This window comes from Monodon monoceros, unplaced genomic scaffold, assembly GCF_005190385.1.
Source record: "Monodon monoceros isolate NGI ecotype Baffin Bay Population unplaced genomic scaffold, NGI_Narwhal_1 Super_Scaffold_12, whole genome shotgun sequence".
Lineage (NCBI taxonomy): Eukaryota > Metazoa > Chordata > Mammalia > Artiodactyla > Monodontidae > Monodon > Monodon monoceros.
Genome location: NW_021703768.1, coordinates 160,038,824 through 160,053,839, shown reverse-complemented (window position 1 = coordinate 160,053,839; position 15,016 = coordinate 160,038,824). Strand labels below are relative to the sequence as shown.

Genomic DNA, 15,016 nt, shown 5'->3' with positions numbered 1-15,016 from the left:
TCCATCCATCCATCCATCCATCCATCCATCCATCCATCCATCCATCCGTTCATCCATTCATCTGTTCATCCAGTCGGTCCAGAATATTGACCAAGAACATCTGCTCACACATGGTGGCACCACCCTCCCTCTAGTTTCTACCTCTTCTTGAGTCAGTTTTGTTAATCTATATATAATTACTTATTGAAAAGAGCATCTGAGCCCCAGTTTTATTATCACCTAACTGCATATAATGTTTTCTCATTGTTCTTTGAACAGGTTCGGTATCCATACTTTTATTTTCATTTTTCATTCCTATTGTTCATTTTAATTCTGTCTTTTCTCCATCAGGATTGTGGTGTCTTCTGGAGAACCAGCTTTATCTTACGTCTTGACTCTATGCTGTCTTTTTGTTCTCTGTTTAATACATTCCATATTGTATCATGTTTCATTCCCTTCCCATAATTTCTTTTTGTTGTCCCCCTAGGTCCTTATGTTAAATATTTAGTTTATTTATCACTAGGTCCATTTTTTTTCCTCATAATAAAAGTGCTTGGGCTATACATTTTTTCTCTGAATATATTTGAGCTGAATTCTTTGATTCAGAGGTTGTTTACATGGTGTTTCTTTTACATATATATATAGTTTTTTGAGAAACTACCATTTGTAAAGAGTTTTTAAAAACATTTATTTTATTGAAGTATAGTTAATTTACAAAGTTGTGTTAATTTCTGCTGTACAGCAAAGTGATTCAGTTATACATTTATATATATATTGTTTTTAAAAAATTTTATTTTATTTATTTATTTTTGGCTGTGTTGGGTCTTCGTTGCTGCGCGCGGGCTTTCTCTAGTTGCCGCGAGCCGGCTTCTCACTGCGGTGGCTTCTCGTGTTGTGGAGCACAGGCTCTAGGCGCACGGACTTCAGTAGTTGTGGCTTGCAGGCTCTAGAGCGAGGGCTCAGTAGTTGCGGTGCACGGGCTTAGTTGCTCCGAGGCATGTGGGATCTTCCCAGACCAGGGCTTGAACCCGTGTCCCCTGCATTGGCAGGCATATTCTTAACCACTGTGCCACCAGGGAAGCCCTGTATATATATTCTTTTTCAGATTCTTTTCCATTATGGTTTGTCACAGGATATTGAATCTACTTCTTGTGCTATACAGTAGGGCCTTGTTGTTTACCCATCCTATATATAATAGTTTGCATCTGCTAACCCCAAACTCCCAGCACATCCCTCCCCCACCTCCCCCTTCCCCTTTGCAACCACAAGTCTGTTCTCCATATCTGAGTCTGTTTCTATTTCGTAAATAAGTCCATTTGTGTCACAGTTTAGATTCCACAAATAAGTGATATCATATGGTATTTTTCTCCCTGTAAGAGTTTAATCGTTCTTGCCTTACTGTCCTTGGAGTGGGGGAGTCTGGGTCTCGGCCCTGATTCCTTGGCTCCTGCTAAGGGGACACCCTGGGGCCACCCACCGCTACCATCCGGTGATGACGTACCTGGAGGTGAAGTTGGGGTCAGCCCTGCCCCAGTGTTGCTGCTGCCTCAGTGAAATGTTCTGCGGAAGCAAGAGAGAAAATGCAACTGCAGCAGTGGAGCAGCCCCGGGTGGTCCCGCAATCAGGGCTCAGCAGAGAGGGAGGGCAGGATGGGGGTGTTGGGAGGAGGAACCCGGGAGCCACCCAGCCTGCCTCTGGGTCTAAGCCCATGAAAGGCTTCTGGAAGCTCATGGGAATGACCCACCTGCTCCAAGCTCCCTGCCTTTGTCCCGGGGACCCACAGTGGGGCGTGACTTAGTTTCCCCTCCTACTTAGCTGTGATGTGACATGGTCTGATCCAAAGAGTTTGTTGTGGTCTGGGGTCAAGTCCCAACTCCCTGCTGTGACTGCGAGGCCTGGCTCTGCCCTATGGATCCCCCAGACCCATATTTGGCCAAGACCCTCCCGGTGGCCCTGGCTTGCCTCCTGATTCCAGGGTTTACCCAGCCAACTCAGGTCTCACGCCCTCCCTGGGTGGGTCAGGCTCCCCGCCCCATCCTCCTTGCCCCTTCTGTGTGACACCTGATGCCCTCACTCTCTGGGGGACTGCGGCCTGCCTGGGGTGGGGGAGGGGCAGGGGCTGTGTCCCCTCAAAATTCCGCAGCACCTTATCTGAGTGTGTATAAGGAAGGGAAGCAGGAAGGAGGTCCGACGAGGGACACCCTGAGGCGGCTGGACCTGGCTGGCCCAGTGGGTCAAGGCCGAGCCCCTCTCCTGTTGATCCGGGTTTGGGGGGGAGGGGGAGGGGCGACCTCACCAGTCTGTGTTTGGTGTTCCCATCGTAGGTGTAGCCGTCCTCGTAGATGACAGCCTGCAGCCCCAGGGAATGGGGGTTGCTCACCATTACCTGGGGGCGGGATGGGAGACGCACGCTCTGTACGGCGCCAGCAGGCGCGGCGGGGAGCAGCTGGGGGCGCAACCACAGGTGACCCCGGTCCCCCTTCAAACTGAAGACTCAGCTTGCTCTGCAAACGCAGCTGCCGGCTCCATCCCCAAATGCGCCCCCACCACCACCCCGTGTCATCCACACCCCCTAACTGTGGCTCTGAGTCCCGTTGTGCAGACAGCCTGGGGTTGCAGCCCTGCAAGACCCAGAACTGTCCCTGGTGCGCGGAGGGGCCCGTCCTGCGGAGGGGCGGGGGAAGGGGGGGTGATGAGAGAGCACAAGGCAAGAGCCAGCCTGGCGCCCCCTCGCAGGCCCTGGTGCCAGCTGGCTAGACATCCCCTTGAATCCTTACACTGGTCCACCCCTCTGTTTTCAGCTTGATTGTTTGCACCCAAGAGTCCAGGCTTGGACACGTGGGTTTCAGGGCCAGGAACGCCCAGTTTTTCAGGCATCCCCTCCAGGAGGGAAGCCGGCGCTGGCTGAGCTGAGAGGGAGGAAAGGGCATTTTTGGAAAGGTTCTGGGGCAGCTCCGAAGAAGGGTGGAGAGCCGGCACAGAGGTAGTGGGAGAGGAGGCTGGGCCGGCAGGTGCACAGCCACGGCCAGGCATGTGGACCCTGGTGAGGAAGAAGGGGAGTTTCTAGGGGCTTCCTGGGTGAGCGTGTCTTCCGGGAGGGTGCCAGCGAATTTCCAGAGCCTGGGAATTGTGGGCACAGGACGTGAGGCCAAGGCTGCTAGGGATGCCAGGTGTCAGAAACACTTGTCAAACAGATAAAGCATGCTTACTAGTGGGACTGGTGATGTGCTGGGCCGGGGTATCATGAGGGCCGTCAACTCCAACTCACTGTTCATATCAATGGTATACATTTTATTTTCAAATTCTCCCTGCAGAAGTTCCACCTAGTTAGAAATGCAAAAAAAAAAAAAAAATCCATCAGTCAGTCATTCAATCCATCAAATCAAGCCTCTGTTTCCCAAAGTACAGGGCAAGTGGTCAGTGGCAGGAGGGGGCTCCCCAGGGATGGAACCTTCCAGTCTCTCGGGTGCAGCAGCCTGGGCTGTCACTCAAGCCACTGTCTTCGCCGCTAGACCCTGCACCCGCAGAAGACCCTCAAGGTTCCCCCCACCCCCGGACACAGCCCCTCTTCTCTCCCGAAGTACCCTGGCCCCTCCACTCCCCGCCTGACTTCTTGCAGTAATTACCTGCTTGCGTTTCTTCCTAGAATTATTGCCAAACGTGCATCCCTAGATGATATAATTTTTCTGTTTGCGAACATTTTGTCTTTTTAAGTCTCTTTCAATCCACAGCTTCCCCTCCCTCCCTTATCATTTTCATTTCTAGGCACCTTTGAAGAACCCAGCCCGTGGGACCTGTAGATTTCCCACTGTCTGGATTTTCCTGGGGCAGATGGACACATGTTCCTATGTGCTCTGCCTTTTTGGCAGATTGGTGGCTGGATCCATCACATTAAGGTGGGATCGAGTTGGGAAGACCCAGCAGGTGAATGATATTCTGTAGGTGGCACGTAATGGCCCGCTGTCTCTCTTTTCTGACGCTGGGGTTGCCACAGGGCGATACCTTATCATTTTGTTTTCATATATTCACCGGAATAATTTTATAAAGAGACCCTTTCCCTGTGCTGACCCAGCAGAAGGGTGTGAAGGAGAGGAGGAGAAATGCTTGCATCTTGCCTTTTATTTATCCCTTTTTTGTTGTTGTTTGCTGCGCGTGGGCTTTCTCTAGTTGCAGAGAGCGGGGGCTACTCTTCGTTGCGGTGCGTGGGCTTCTCATTGCGGTGGCTTCTCTTGTTGCAGAGCACGGGCTCTAGGCGTGCGGGCTTCAGTAGTTGTGGCTCGCGGGCCCTAGAGCACAGGCTCAGTAGTTGCAGGGCATGGGCTTAGTTGCTCTGCAGCATGTGGGATCTTCCCAGACCAGGGCTCAAACCCTTGTCCCCTGCATTGGCAGGCAGATTCTTAACCACTGCGCCACCACGTAAGCCCTATTTATCCCATTTTTAAGACAGTGGGTTGGTTGCCTGCTGTGCTAGGAGGGGAACCAATAAGTTCCTTCTGATTCCAGGTCTGGGGTTGGCAAGGAATGACAAGGTTAACTGAGATGTCCTGTCCTGGCCACAGGACTCATGATTGCCCTTGTGCATCCTGGTCTCCTGGTGAAGGCGGTATCTGCCAGGCTATTTACCCCATCCAGACTCTATTCTTTTCTTTTTTTTTTTTAAATTTATTTATTTTTGGCTGTGTTGGGTCTTTGTTTCTGTGCGAGGGCTTTCTCTAGTTGTGGCGAGCGGGGGCCACTCTTCATCGCGGTGCGCGGGCGTCTCACTATCGCGGCCTCTCTTGTTGCAGAGCACAGGCTCCAGACGCGCAGGCTCGGTAGTTGTGGCTCACGGGCCCAGTTGCTCTGCGGCATGTGGGATCCTCCCAGACCAGGGCTCGAACCCATGTTCCCTGTATTGGGAGGCGGATTCTCAACCACTGCACCACCAGGGAAGCCCCAGACTTTATTCTTTTAAAGCAAATCGCTAAGGCCAGTCCACACTCAGGCAGGGGGCATTCAACACCACCTCCTGGAGGGGAGAGTATGTACTTATGTTATTTGGAACTCTTCTGTGATGGAGAGGTGTCTCCCATCCGTTTATTTATTCAGTCATTTATTTACATCGGTATGGACTCGTGTATATTTATTTTATACTTTAGCTTATTATCCAATACTGTGTTATTTTTGTGACTCACAACTATTTCAGCTTTCATCCATAGGATCTTGATAGGCTACATAGTCGCTTTGTCTTTTTTGGTGGGGAAACACTACTTGCTAACGCCATCTTTCTCAGAACAGTTTCAGTTGCCAAATATTTGCATAAAAGCCTTGCTGTGGCTTCCTCTCTCTCTCTCTCTCTCATTCTCTCTTTCTTTCATTTTCCTGCACTTTGCATAAAACCAGCAATTCCCAGACATGCCAGACATGTGATTTCAAAGACCCACAGGAAAATGCTCAGGGCTGGGGATTGACTTGTTACTGTGGCAAGAAAAGAAAATAAGAAAAACCCTGTTCCCATCTATTAGCACCATCATCTCATAAAAGGATATTTTAGACAGAGTGTGTTTTATCGATAAACTGTACATGGCACAGTTGCCTTTCTTTTAGTTTTCGTTTCACTGATCACCATGGACTCAAAGGCCCTTTGGAAATGGACACTCTAACATCTTTCTGGAAATTAATCCATAGAGTCACGACCACATACTTTGCAGACATCAACTTGGAGTTGGGGATCCATGAGAATCGCCTGGATGTTCACGGGGCACTTCTGGAAATCAAAAGCTGGTGAGGTTGGGTCAGGGAGCGGGGTCAGTATCTCAAGCATGCCCACGTCAGTGAACATCAGGACTGCCTCTTCGGACCAGATGTTTTGGTCTGCAAACTACGAGAAAAATGACTTCTGAGATCAGCTCATTCTCATTCTTTTTTGAGGATTTAAGCTTTTTCTTATGATTCATATTTAAAGAAGAAGACCCCCCCCCCCCAAAAAAACACCAAACCCTAAGAAACCAAAAAACCAAGCAAAGTCATAAGTACACTTTGTTGAGGCACCTACTCTTCAGGTGTAAAACTAATTGAAATTACTGTTATATTATCACTATTGCTATTAAAAATACTATTACTATTTTAATAACTAGAGCAATTTCTTCAGAAAAAGGATCAGACAAAAGAAAAAAAGAAAAAGAAGAAGAAAAAGGATCAGACATTTGAGAGGAAGACCGTTATTCCTTACCAACCAGGTAGCGCCGGGATTTTACCTACTTTGATTAGAGAACTTGACAGGATTCCCAGGCTTCCATAGTATAAATTATTCTCCTGAGTTAAAACGGCCAGTTCATTTTCATCTAGGGAAAACCAAAGAAGACAGAACAAAAATTGAAACAAGGGTTGTTTCCATGGACAAAAATATATTAAATATTAAAATTAGAAAATTACCCCAAATTCCATCATACAGACCAGGGGTCAGCAAATTTCTTCTTTAAAGGACGAGATGGGGACTTCCCTGGTGGCGCAGTGGTTAAGAATCTGCCTGCCAATGCAGGGGACATGGGATCGAGCCCTGGTCTGGGAGAATCCCACATGCCATGGAGCAACTAAGCCTGTGCGCCACAACTGCTGAGCCCGTGTGCCACAACTACTGAAGCCCGTGCGCCTAGAGCCCATGCTCTGCAACAAGAGAAGCCACCGCAATGAGAAGCCCGCACACCGCAACAAAGAGTAGCCCCCACTAGGTACAACTAGACAAAGCCCACGTGTAGCAACAAAGACCCAACACAGCCAAAATAAATAAATAAAAAACAAACAAACAAATAAATAAATAAAAAGAGAAAAAGGACTAGATGATAAGGATTTTCTGCTTTGCTGGTCATGTGATGTCTGTTACAAGTATTGGACCCTGCAAAAGCAGCTTATGTATAACTTGTAAATGAATAGCAGAACTATGTGCCAATAAAACTTTATTTTAAAAAAACAAGTGGTGGGCTGGAATTGGCCCACGGGCCATGGTTTGCTGACCCCTGTTGTAGGTAACGACTGTTAGTATTTTAGTAAACATACTTTCCAGTAGTTTTATATATGTGGGGATTATATTCTGGGACCCTTCAAGCTGCTTTATATTTTTTTTCTCTTTTTTTTTTTTGATAGTACAAGTTCAGTTTATTTATTTATTTATTTTTAAATTCAAGTATAGTTGAAATATATTTTTCTTTCCTTCCATGTACATGAGTATACTTGGCCCATTGGCATTCTGTTGCCTGGATGAACCATAACTTATTTAACCAATGCTCCACTGATGGTCACTGAGATTGTTTCCAGTCTTTGGCAGATACAGAGTTCCAAGGAATGCAAGACATCATTAAAAGGTTTTATAAGAAGGGATGGCAAGATCCAATGTACATTTTTATTCTGTTTAAAAACGACAGGGACTTCCCTGGTGGTCCAGTGGTAAAGAATCTGCCTTCCAACGCATGGGATGTGGGTTTGATCCCTGGTCAGGGAACTAAGATCCCACAGGCTGCGGGGCAACTAAGCCTGCGTGCCACAACTACAGAGCTCGTGCGCCTCAACTAGAGAGTCTGAGTGCCACAAACCACAGAGCCCATGCGCTCTGGAGCCTGCGCGCCACAACGCAAGATCCTGCGTGCCGCAACAAGGAGCCGACACAGCCAAAACGGTCAATCATTCAATCAATCAATCAAAAATAAATAAAATAAAAAAGACAAGGAAGTTTTCAGAAGAAGCAAGGTTTGGGGCTCTGTTGACACCTGGGGCAGGGTGGTTCTTTGTGGTGGGGCCGTCGTGGCCACAGTGGGGTGTGGAGCAGCATCCCCAGCCTCCACCCAGAAGATACCAGGAGCCCCCCGAGTCGTGATGACTACACGTGCCTCCAGACACTGCCCAGTGTCCCCAGGCTGAGAGCCGTGGTCAGATGGAGAAAAGGGATCCCTCAGGGCAGCGGTAAGCTATGGGATGAGATTCCAGATACACAAACCTGAATGCAATCCTTGCAAGTCTGGACTCTATTCTTTAGAAAATAAGGAACCAATCCAGCAATCCCACTCCTGGGCATATATCCAGAAAAGGTGAAAACGCTAATTCAAAAAGATACATGCACCCCAATGTTCACTATTTACAGCAGTCAAGACATGGAAGCAACCTAAACATCCATCAACAGATGAATGAACAAAGAAGATGTCATGTATGTATATACAATGGAATATTACTCAGCCATGAAAAAAGAATGAAATAATGCCATTTGCAGCAACATGGATGGACCTAGAGATGATCATGCTAAGTGAAGTAAGTCAGAGAAAGACAAATACCATATGATATCATTTATATGTGGAATCTAAAAAAAAGTGATACAAATGAACTTATTTACAAAAAGAGAAACAGACTCAGGGACATAGAAAACAAACTTACGGTTACCAAAGGGGAAACATGGGGGGGAGGGATAAATTAGGAGTTTGGGATTAACATATACACACTACTATATATAAAATAGATAATCAACAAGGACCTATTGTATAGTACAGGGAACTATACTCAATATATTATAATAACCTGTAATGGAAAAGAATCTGAAAAAGAATATATATATTCAGTTATATATATAGATATGAAACTGAATCCCTTTGCTGTACACCTGAAACATTGTAAATCAACTATACTTCAATAAAAAAATAAAAATTTAAAAAAAGAAAATAAGGAACCATTAAAGATTCTAGACATGGGAAGTGATGTGTACTCATGGTTTAAAAAAAAAAGGAGGGGCTTCCCTGGTGGCACAGTGGTTGAGAATCCGCCTGCCGATGCAGTGGACACGGGTTCGTGCCCTGGTCTGGGAAGATCCCACATGCCGCGGAGTGGCTGGGCCCGTGAGCCATGGCCGCTGAGCCTGCGTGTCCGGAGCCTGTGCTCCGCAACGGGAGAGGCCACAACAGTGATAGGCCCGCGTACCGCAAAAAAAAAGAGGAGGGAGAAGACAACCCATAGAATGGGAGAGAATATATCTCTGATATATATTCTCATCCCATCTCTGATAAGGGACTTGTATCCAGAATATATAATAATTCAGTAATAAAGAGACCAACAGCCCAATTAAAAAATGAGCAAAAGATCTAAATGGACATTTCTCCAGAAAAGATATACAAATGGCCAATAAGCATGTGAAGAGACCCTCAACGTCATTAGTCAGTAGGGAAATGCAAATCGAGCCCACAATGAGATACCACTTCACAGCCACCAGGACGGCTCTAGTGAAAAAGACAGAAAGCCAAGTATGGGTGAGGATGTGCGGAAATTGGAAAGGACTAATACTGTGTGGTCCCACTTACAGGAGGTCCCTAGAGGAGTCACATCCATAGAGACAGGAAGTAGGATGGTGGGGGCTGGGGGAGGGGGCTGGGGAGTTCGTGTTTAATGGGGCAGTTTCAGTTACACACGATGAATACATTCTAGAGATTGGCTGGACAACATTGTGCATATACTTAAAACCGTACTGTGCACTTAAAAATGTGTTCAGAGGGTAGATCTCATGTTAAGTGTTGGTACCACAATAAAAAAGAGATGACGGGTAATGGAAAAGGCAAAGAGTAGAATGACTCACACAATAATACGATACCATTTACATAAAAAGCAACCACAACATCTATCCCCCTACCAAGTTATTACAATAATATTAACCATATTCCTTATGCTGTATATCACATCCTTGCAACTCATCACTTCATAACATAGGCAAATGTCAAATCACTATGTAGTACACCTGAAACCAATATAATAGTGTATATCAACTCTATTTCAATAAATGAAAAGAAAAAATGGGGGAAAAAGGGAAAAAAAAAAGCAACCACAACAAGCTACACAGATGGCGCTGTACATTTTCAGCAGGTCCATATTTAATATAGGTTGTGAGGCTTTCAACTGGCTAAAAAGATACTTTCCAGATTCCTAACAGTGATGACCTTTAGGAAGCCAAAGAGGGGCCTGGATTCAAAAGGCTGGTCAAAAGGACTTTAATTATAGTTGTAATGTTAAAAAAAAAAACAAACTTTTAAAGGACCGTGCATCACTGGCATAATTATAAATTACTTTTATATCATTACTTTCTATCGTGATAAATTAACGTTTAACAGATAAACGGACATAGACAGTAGGAGGTAACTCAGTGATGGGCAAACAGGGAAATATGGGATCTTCAAAGTTACACGGGTGGGACTTCCCTGGTGTCACAGTGGATAAGACCCTGCGCTTCCAATGCAGGGGGCCCGGGTTCGATCCCTGGTCAGGGAACTAGATCCCACATGCATGCTGCAACTGAGAGTTCGCATGCCACAACTAAGGAGCCTGTGAGCCACAACTAAGGAGCCTGCCTGCCACAACTAAGACCTGGTGCAACCAAATAAAAAAATAAATATTTTTTAAAAATTACACGGGGACTTCGCTGGTGGTCCAGTGGTTAAGACTCCGTGCTTCCACTGCAGGGGGTACGGGTTCGATCCCTGGACAGGGAAGATTCCACATGCCACGCTGCGTGGCCAAAAAAAAAAAAAAAGAAAGGTCACATGACTCCACAGTTTGTTGCACTATTTGCCTCAAATAGTGAGGAGCATGTGAGGAGAAAAATTACACTGGTGGGTTTCATTTTACCTGACCGAACCAGCGGCAGGACAGCAGCAGGATGACAATTCACTGGCAAAGAACTCCTGGGGGTGCCATCTGTCATGGGCTGAATTGTGTCCCCTCCAAACAAGATATGTTGAAGCCCTAACCCCCAGGACCTCCCCAGGATGTGGTCTGATTTGGAGCCAGGGTCTTTACACAGGTGATACGGTTAAGGTGAGGTCATTCGGGTCGGCCCTAATCCAATAGGACTGGCGTCCTTGTAAAAAGGGGAAATTTGGACACAGGCATACACAGAGGGAAGATGATGGGAGGGCACAAGGGGAAGACGGCCGTCTGCAAGCCGACGGGAGAGGCCTCCGAGGGAACTGGCCCTGCCAACACCTTGACCTCAGACTTCTGGCCTCCAGAACTGGGAGAAAATAAATGTCTGTTGTTCTAATTCGCCCAGTTTGGGGTTGGGGTGCTTTGTTAGAGCAGCCCCAGCAAACGATATCCAACTGACATTCCATTTCACTGTGAAAGGACACAAAAGTTTCTGCTCTGAGTTCCAGAATGTGTAATAACCGTATTTTGTTTCTGTTTTGGCCAGGCTGGATCTAGGGGGTCAGAGGTGAATAAGTCAGGTCTAAAGCACTTCTAGAAAGCTACCCTCAGGTCGGGCACGCACTGGCAGCAACGCTGTGGATGGTGATGTTGGCTTCAGAGATGGAAGAATACAAGATGTGTTGTCCTTCTCGCACCTGGACAGGGTTGACCAGCTGGCCTAGGAGATGACAGAGAAAATCGCGAGACATGAGCACGTATTAGGCACGGGGTCCCCCGCTGCCCACCTGGCCCCTCGGTTTACGACTCAGATAATAAAGAACCAAGGAAAATGCAGCCGTGAGATGCAATGCTGTAAAACATCACATAGAATACATTAGGTTTAAGAAAATGCAACCCGCCCCCCCAATCTTCTTGATGTGAGAGCTCTGAGGAATGGACTGGATACCAGGTGAACTGCAGGATGCCTTTTATTATACAGGTAACATGTAATCAGAACTTTCTTCCTGAAATGCCCCCCACCCACCCCCCATGGCCAGGCCAGCCCTAAGCCCTTTTCTTGCATTGGAAGGAAACAGCTGTGTTCAGGTGGCTGACTGGTACTAGGGGGCGTGCTGCAATTGTGGGTGCTCTGGCAGCCACTGTTGTGCCCAGAGGTCCCTGACCTCCTGGGGGGGGCTGCCTTTTGCGCTTCTCCTTACTTGGGCTGGTAGGCTGGAGCTCATGTGTCTAGGCCTCAAAACAAGATCTGCAGTTCCTGGACTTGGCCCCTCTGCCCTAGGTGTCCAGTGACTTTCAGAACCTGCCTACAGGGTCTAAATATCCCAGGAGGAGGGAAATGGGGGTTGGGGGGTCGAAGTGAGGATGGCAAAGTGACAATGGGCTTGTCGTCATCCACTCAGGTCAGGGAGAGAAAAAATGACCACTTGTGCTTGCCCACCCTGAGCCTGGGCCTCGCTCACCTGCATTTCGGGAAACCAGCAGGCTCTTCTCAAACCAGAAGATCAGGATGCCTTTCTGGCCCGGGGCAATAAGGATGTCAAGGGTCCCGTTGTAGTCAAAGGGCAGCCCGAAACTGTGGTTCAGAGGGTGGTCTGAGTAGCTGAACATGGCCTGAGAGAAGAATATTGAACCTTGAGCAAGAAAAGAAATGACCGCAGTAGATGGACTGTGGACTCACATGTGTGAGTTCATGTGCTTTGTCACTGGAACTTTCTTCAGACCTTATTACCTAGTCCGGTGCTTCTCAGCTTGGGGTGATTCTGCCCCCAGGGGACACTGGACAGAGTCTGGGCTCATCTGTGGATGTCATGACTTGCGGGGCTCCTGGTATCGAATAAGTGGGGGCAGGGTGGCTGCTCTACACCCCACAGCACCCGGGATGGGCCCTCATGACAAAGGACACCCCCGCGGTGCTGAGAGCCCTCTCTCTCCTGCTCTGCCACGCCCACGTTGGTGCCCTTGTACCTGGATTATTATTCAAGCTGATTTCCCAGGGCTGGTCCCCAGATTCTTTTCTGTTTTTTTTTTTTTTTTTTTTTTTTTTTAGCCATGCCCTGTGGCTTATGGGATCTTAATTCCACGATCAGGGATCAAACCCGGCCCTGGCAGTGAAAGCGCAGAGTCCTAACCACTGGACCGCCAGGGAATTCTGCACCCGACCCCCCCCCCCACCGATTCTTTTCCTAACAGCCTTTTGTGTCTTGTGACCCTCTAAGAGCTGGCTCTTAAGTAAAGTCTAAATTACTCTCCGTGGTTCTCAAAGTTCTCTCTCATCTGCTCTTTTTTTTTTTTTAAATTAAAGTATAGTTGATTTACAATGTTGCAATAGTTTCTGGTGTATAGCAAAGTGATTCAGTTATATATAAATTCCTTTTCAGATTCTTTTCTATCATCTGTTCTTTACGGAAGACCTCTGACAGCACTACACAAGGATGGAATTAAAAAACCCAACACTGGGGCCTCCCTGGTGGTGCAGTGGTTAGGAACCCGCCTGCCAATGCAGGGGACGCGGGTTCAAGCCCTGGTCCAGGAAGATCCCACATGCTGCGGAGCAACTAAGCCCGTGTACCACAACTACTGAGCCCCCATGCCACAACTACTGAAGCCCATGCGCCTAGAGCCTGTGCTCTGCAACAAGAGAAGCCACTGCAATGAGAAGCCCACGCACCTCAACGAAGAGTAGCCCCTGCTCGCTGCTACTAGAGAAAGCCCACCTGAAGGAACGAAGACCCAATGCAGCCAAAAATAAGTAAATAAAATTAGAAAAAACAAAACAAAAGAACACCAACACTGGGGCTTCCCTGGTGGCTCAGCAGTTAAGAATCTGCCTGCCAATGCAGGGGACACGGGTTCGAGCCCTGGTCCGGGAAGGATCCCACATGCTGCGGAGCAACTAAGCCCATGCACCACAACTACTGAGCCTGCGCTCTAGAGCCCGCGAGCCACAACTACTGAAGCCTGAGCGCCTAGAGCCCGTGCTCTGCAACAAGAGAAGCCACTGCAATGAGAAGCCCGCACACCACAACGAAGAGTAGCTCCGCTCTCCTCAGCTAGAGAAAACCTGCGTGCAGCAACGAAGACCCAACGTAGCCAAAAATAAATAAATAAAATAAATTTATATATTAAAAAAACCCAGCACTGACACTGGTTCATAAGTGAGTCCCACCAAGATACCGGCATCCGTTTTCCAGAAGATGCACCGTGGCGGAGGGAGAGATTTTCCGCAGGATGGCTTGACGAGTGCCTCCGAGTTCGCAGCAGGTGTACTTGGTTTGCAGGATCCTAGTTCCCCGACCACGGATCGAACACGTGGCCCCTGCAGTGAAAGTGCCGAGTCCTAACCACTGGACCGCCAGGGAGTTCCCTGGGTGGCTTTCTATGTGCCTCCTGGGGCGAGGAGAGAAGCTGAGCGGTCAGGGCGAGGGTGAACTGTGCACGGGCTGCTGACCTTGACTCGCCCCGCCCCCACTGCGGCTGCAGGGGCCAGACCCACCCATCCTCACTATGCGCTAAGGGACCGTGAATGTGAGTCCGCAGCCCCCAGCGCACGCCTGCTCAGCGATGGATTGGCTGCCTGCCGGTCCCTGGAGCCTGAGAGGCACCTCAGCTGAGCTGCCAGGGGTCAGAGTAGCCAATTAAGACAACGAGCCAAACACTAGAGTGCATTCCGCTTTTAATTGCTCACTGCGGTGGCGTAAGAGCCCAGGCCAGAGAAAACGCCAAGGGCCCCTGTCCGTCCCTCCGCAACGGAACCGCGGAGGGTCTCCTGGCTCAGCGCAGGGGTGGGGTTCATTTCCCTGTGTGGGGAGCCCCAATCAAAAGGCGCCTGCAGGGACTTCCCTGACGGTCCAGTGGTTAGGAATCCCTGCTTCTACAGCAGGGTGCACGGTTCGATCCCTGATCTGGTTGGGGAACTAAGATCTCGAATGCCGCATGGTGTGGCCAAAAAACAAAAACAAACAAACAAGCAAAACAAAAAACCACCCAGGGCCTCGGCCTCGGGAGGTGGAAGGGCCAGGAACGGGAGGTGGAAGGGCCAGGAACGGAAAAAGTAATACTGAGTCAGAGAGCCGGGAAGTGGCTCCAGGCTTCCCCCTCCTCCCTCCCTCAGGAGTCAGAGGTCTGAAGACCAAGCCTGGGCTGGGAATGCAGAGATGCGCAGAGCCTGCCTGACCGGAGGCAGGAGTCCTTGACCGCAACGCCTTCAGAGCCTGCCCATGCATCGTGCCCCAGGTGTGGAGTGCGGAGGGCAGCTCCCCCAACCTCCGCCCCCGTGCCCTCCAGGTAAAGCCTTGTGACTGCCTGTGGTCAGATCTGGGAAACCATGCACAGGTTGTAACCAGAGCCGGACTCCTCAGCCACCTCTACATTCTTGGGATTTCCAGAG

At 48.6% G+C, this 15,016-nt stretch overlaps 1 protein-coding gene across 1 annotated transcript in view; it reads right to left on the bottom strand.

Moving 5' to 3' along the window:
- Positions 1–15,016, bottom strand: part of CATSPERD (cation channel sperm associated auxiliary subunit delta) — a 43,618-nt gene that overhangs the window by 14,524 nt on the left and 14,078 nt on the right. The window contains exons 9-15 of the mRNA XM_029216863.1: positions 12,090–12,240; positions 11,252–11,347; positions 6,220–6,302; positions 5,663–5,839; positions 3,189–3,302; positions 2,276–2,365; positions 1,481–1,539 (exon numbers count right to left, since the gene is read on the bottom strand). Coding sequence (XP_029072696.1) covers positions 1,481–1,539; positions 2,276–2,365; positions 3,189–3,302; positions 5,663–5,839; positions 6,220–6,302; positions 11,252–11,347; positions 12,090–12,240 — 770 coding nt within the window. The remainder of the gene's footprint in view (positions 1–1,480; positions 1,540–2,275; positions 2,366–3,188; positions 3,303–5,662; positions 5,840–6,219; positions 6,303–11,251; positions 11,348–12,089; positions 12,241–15,016) is intronic.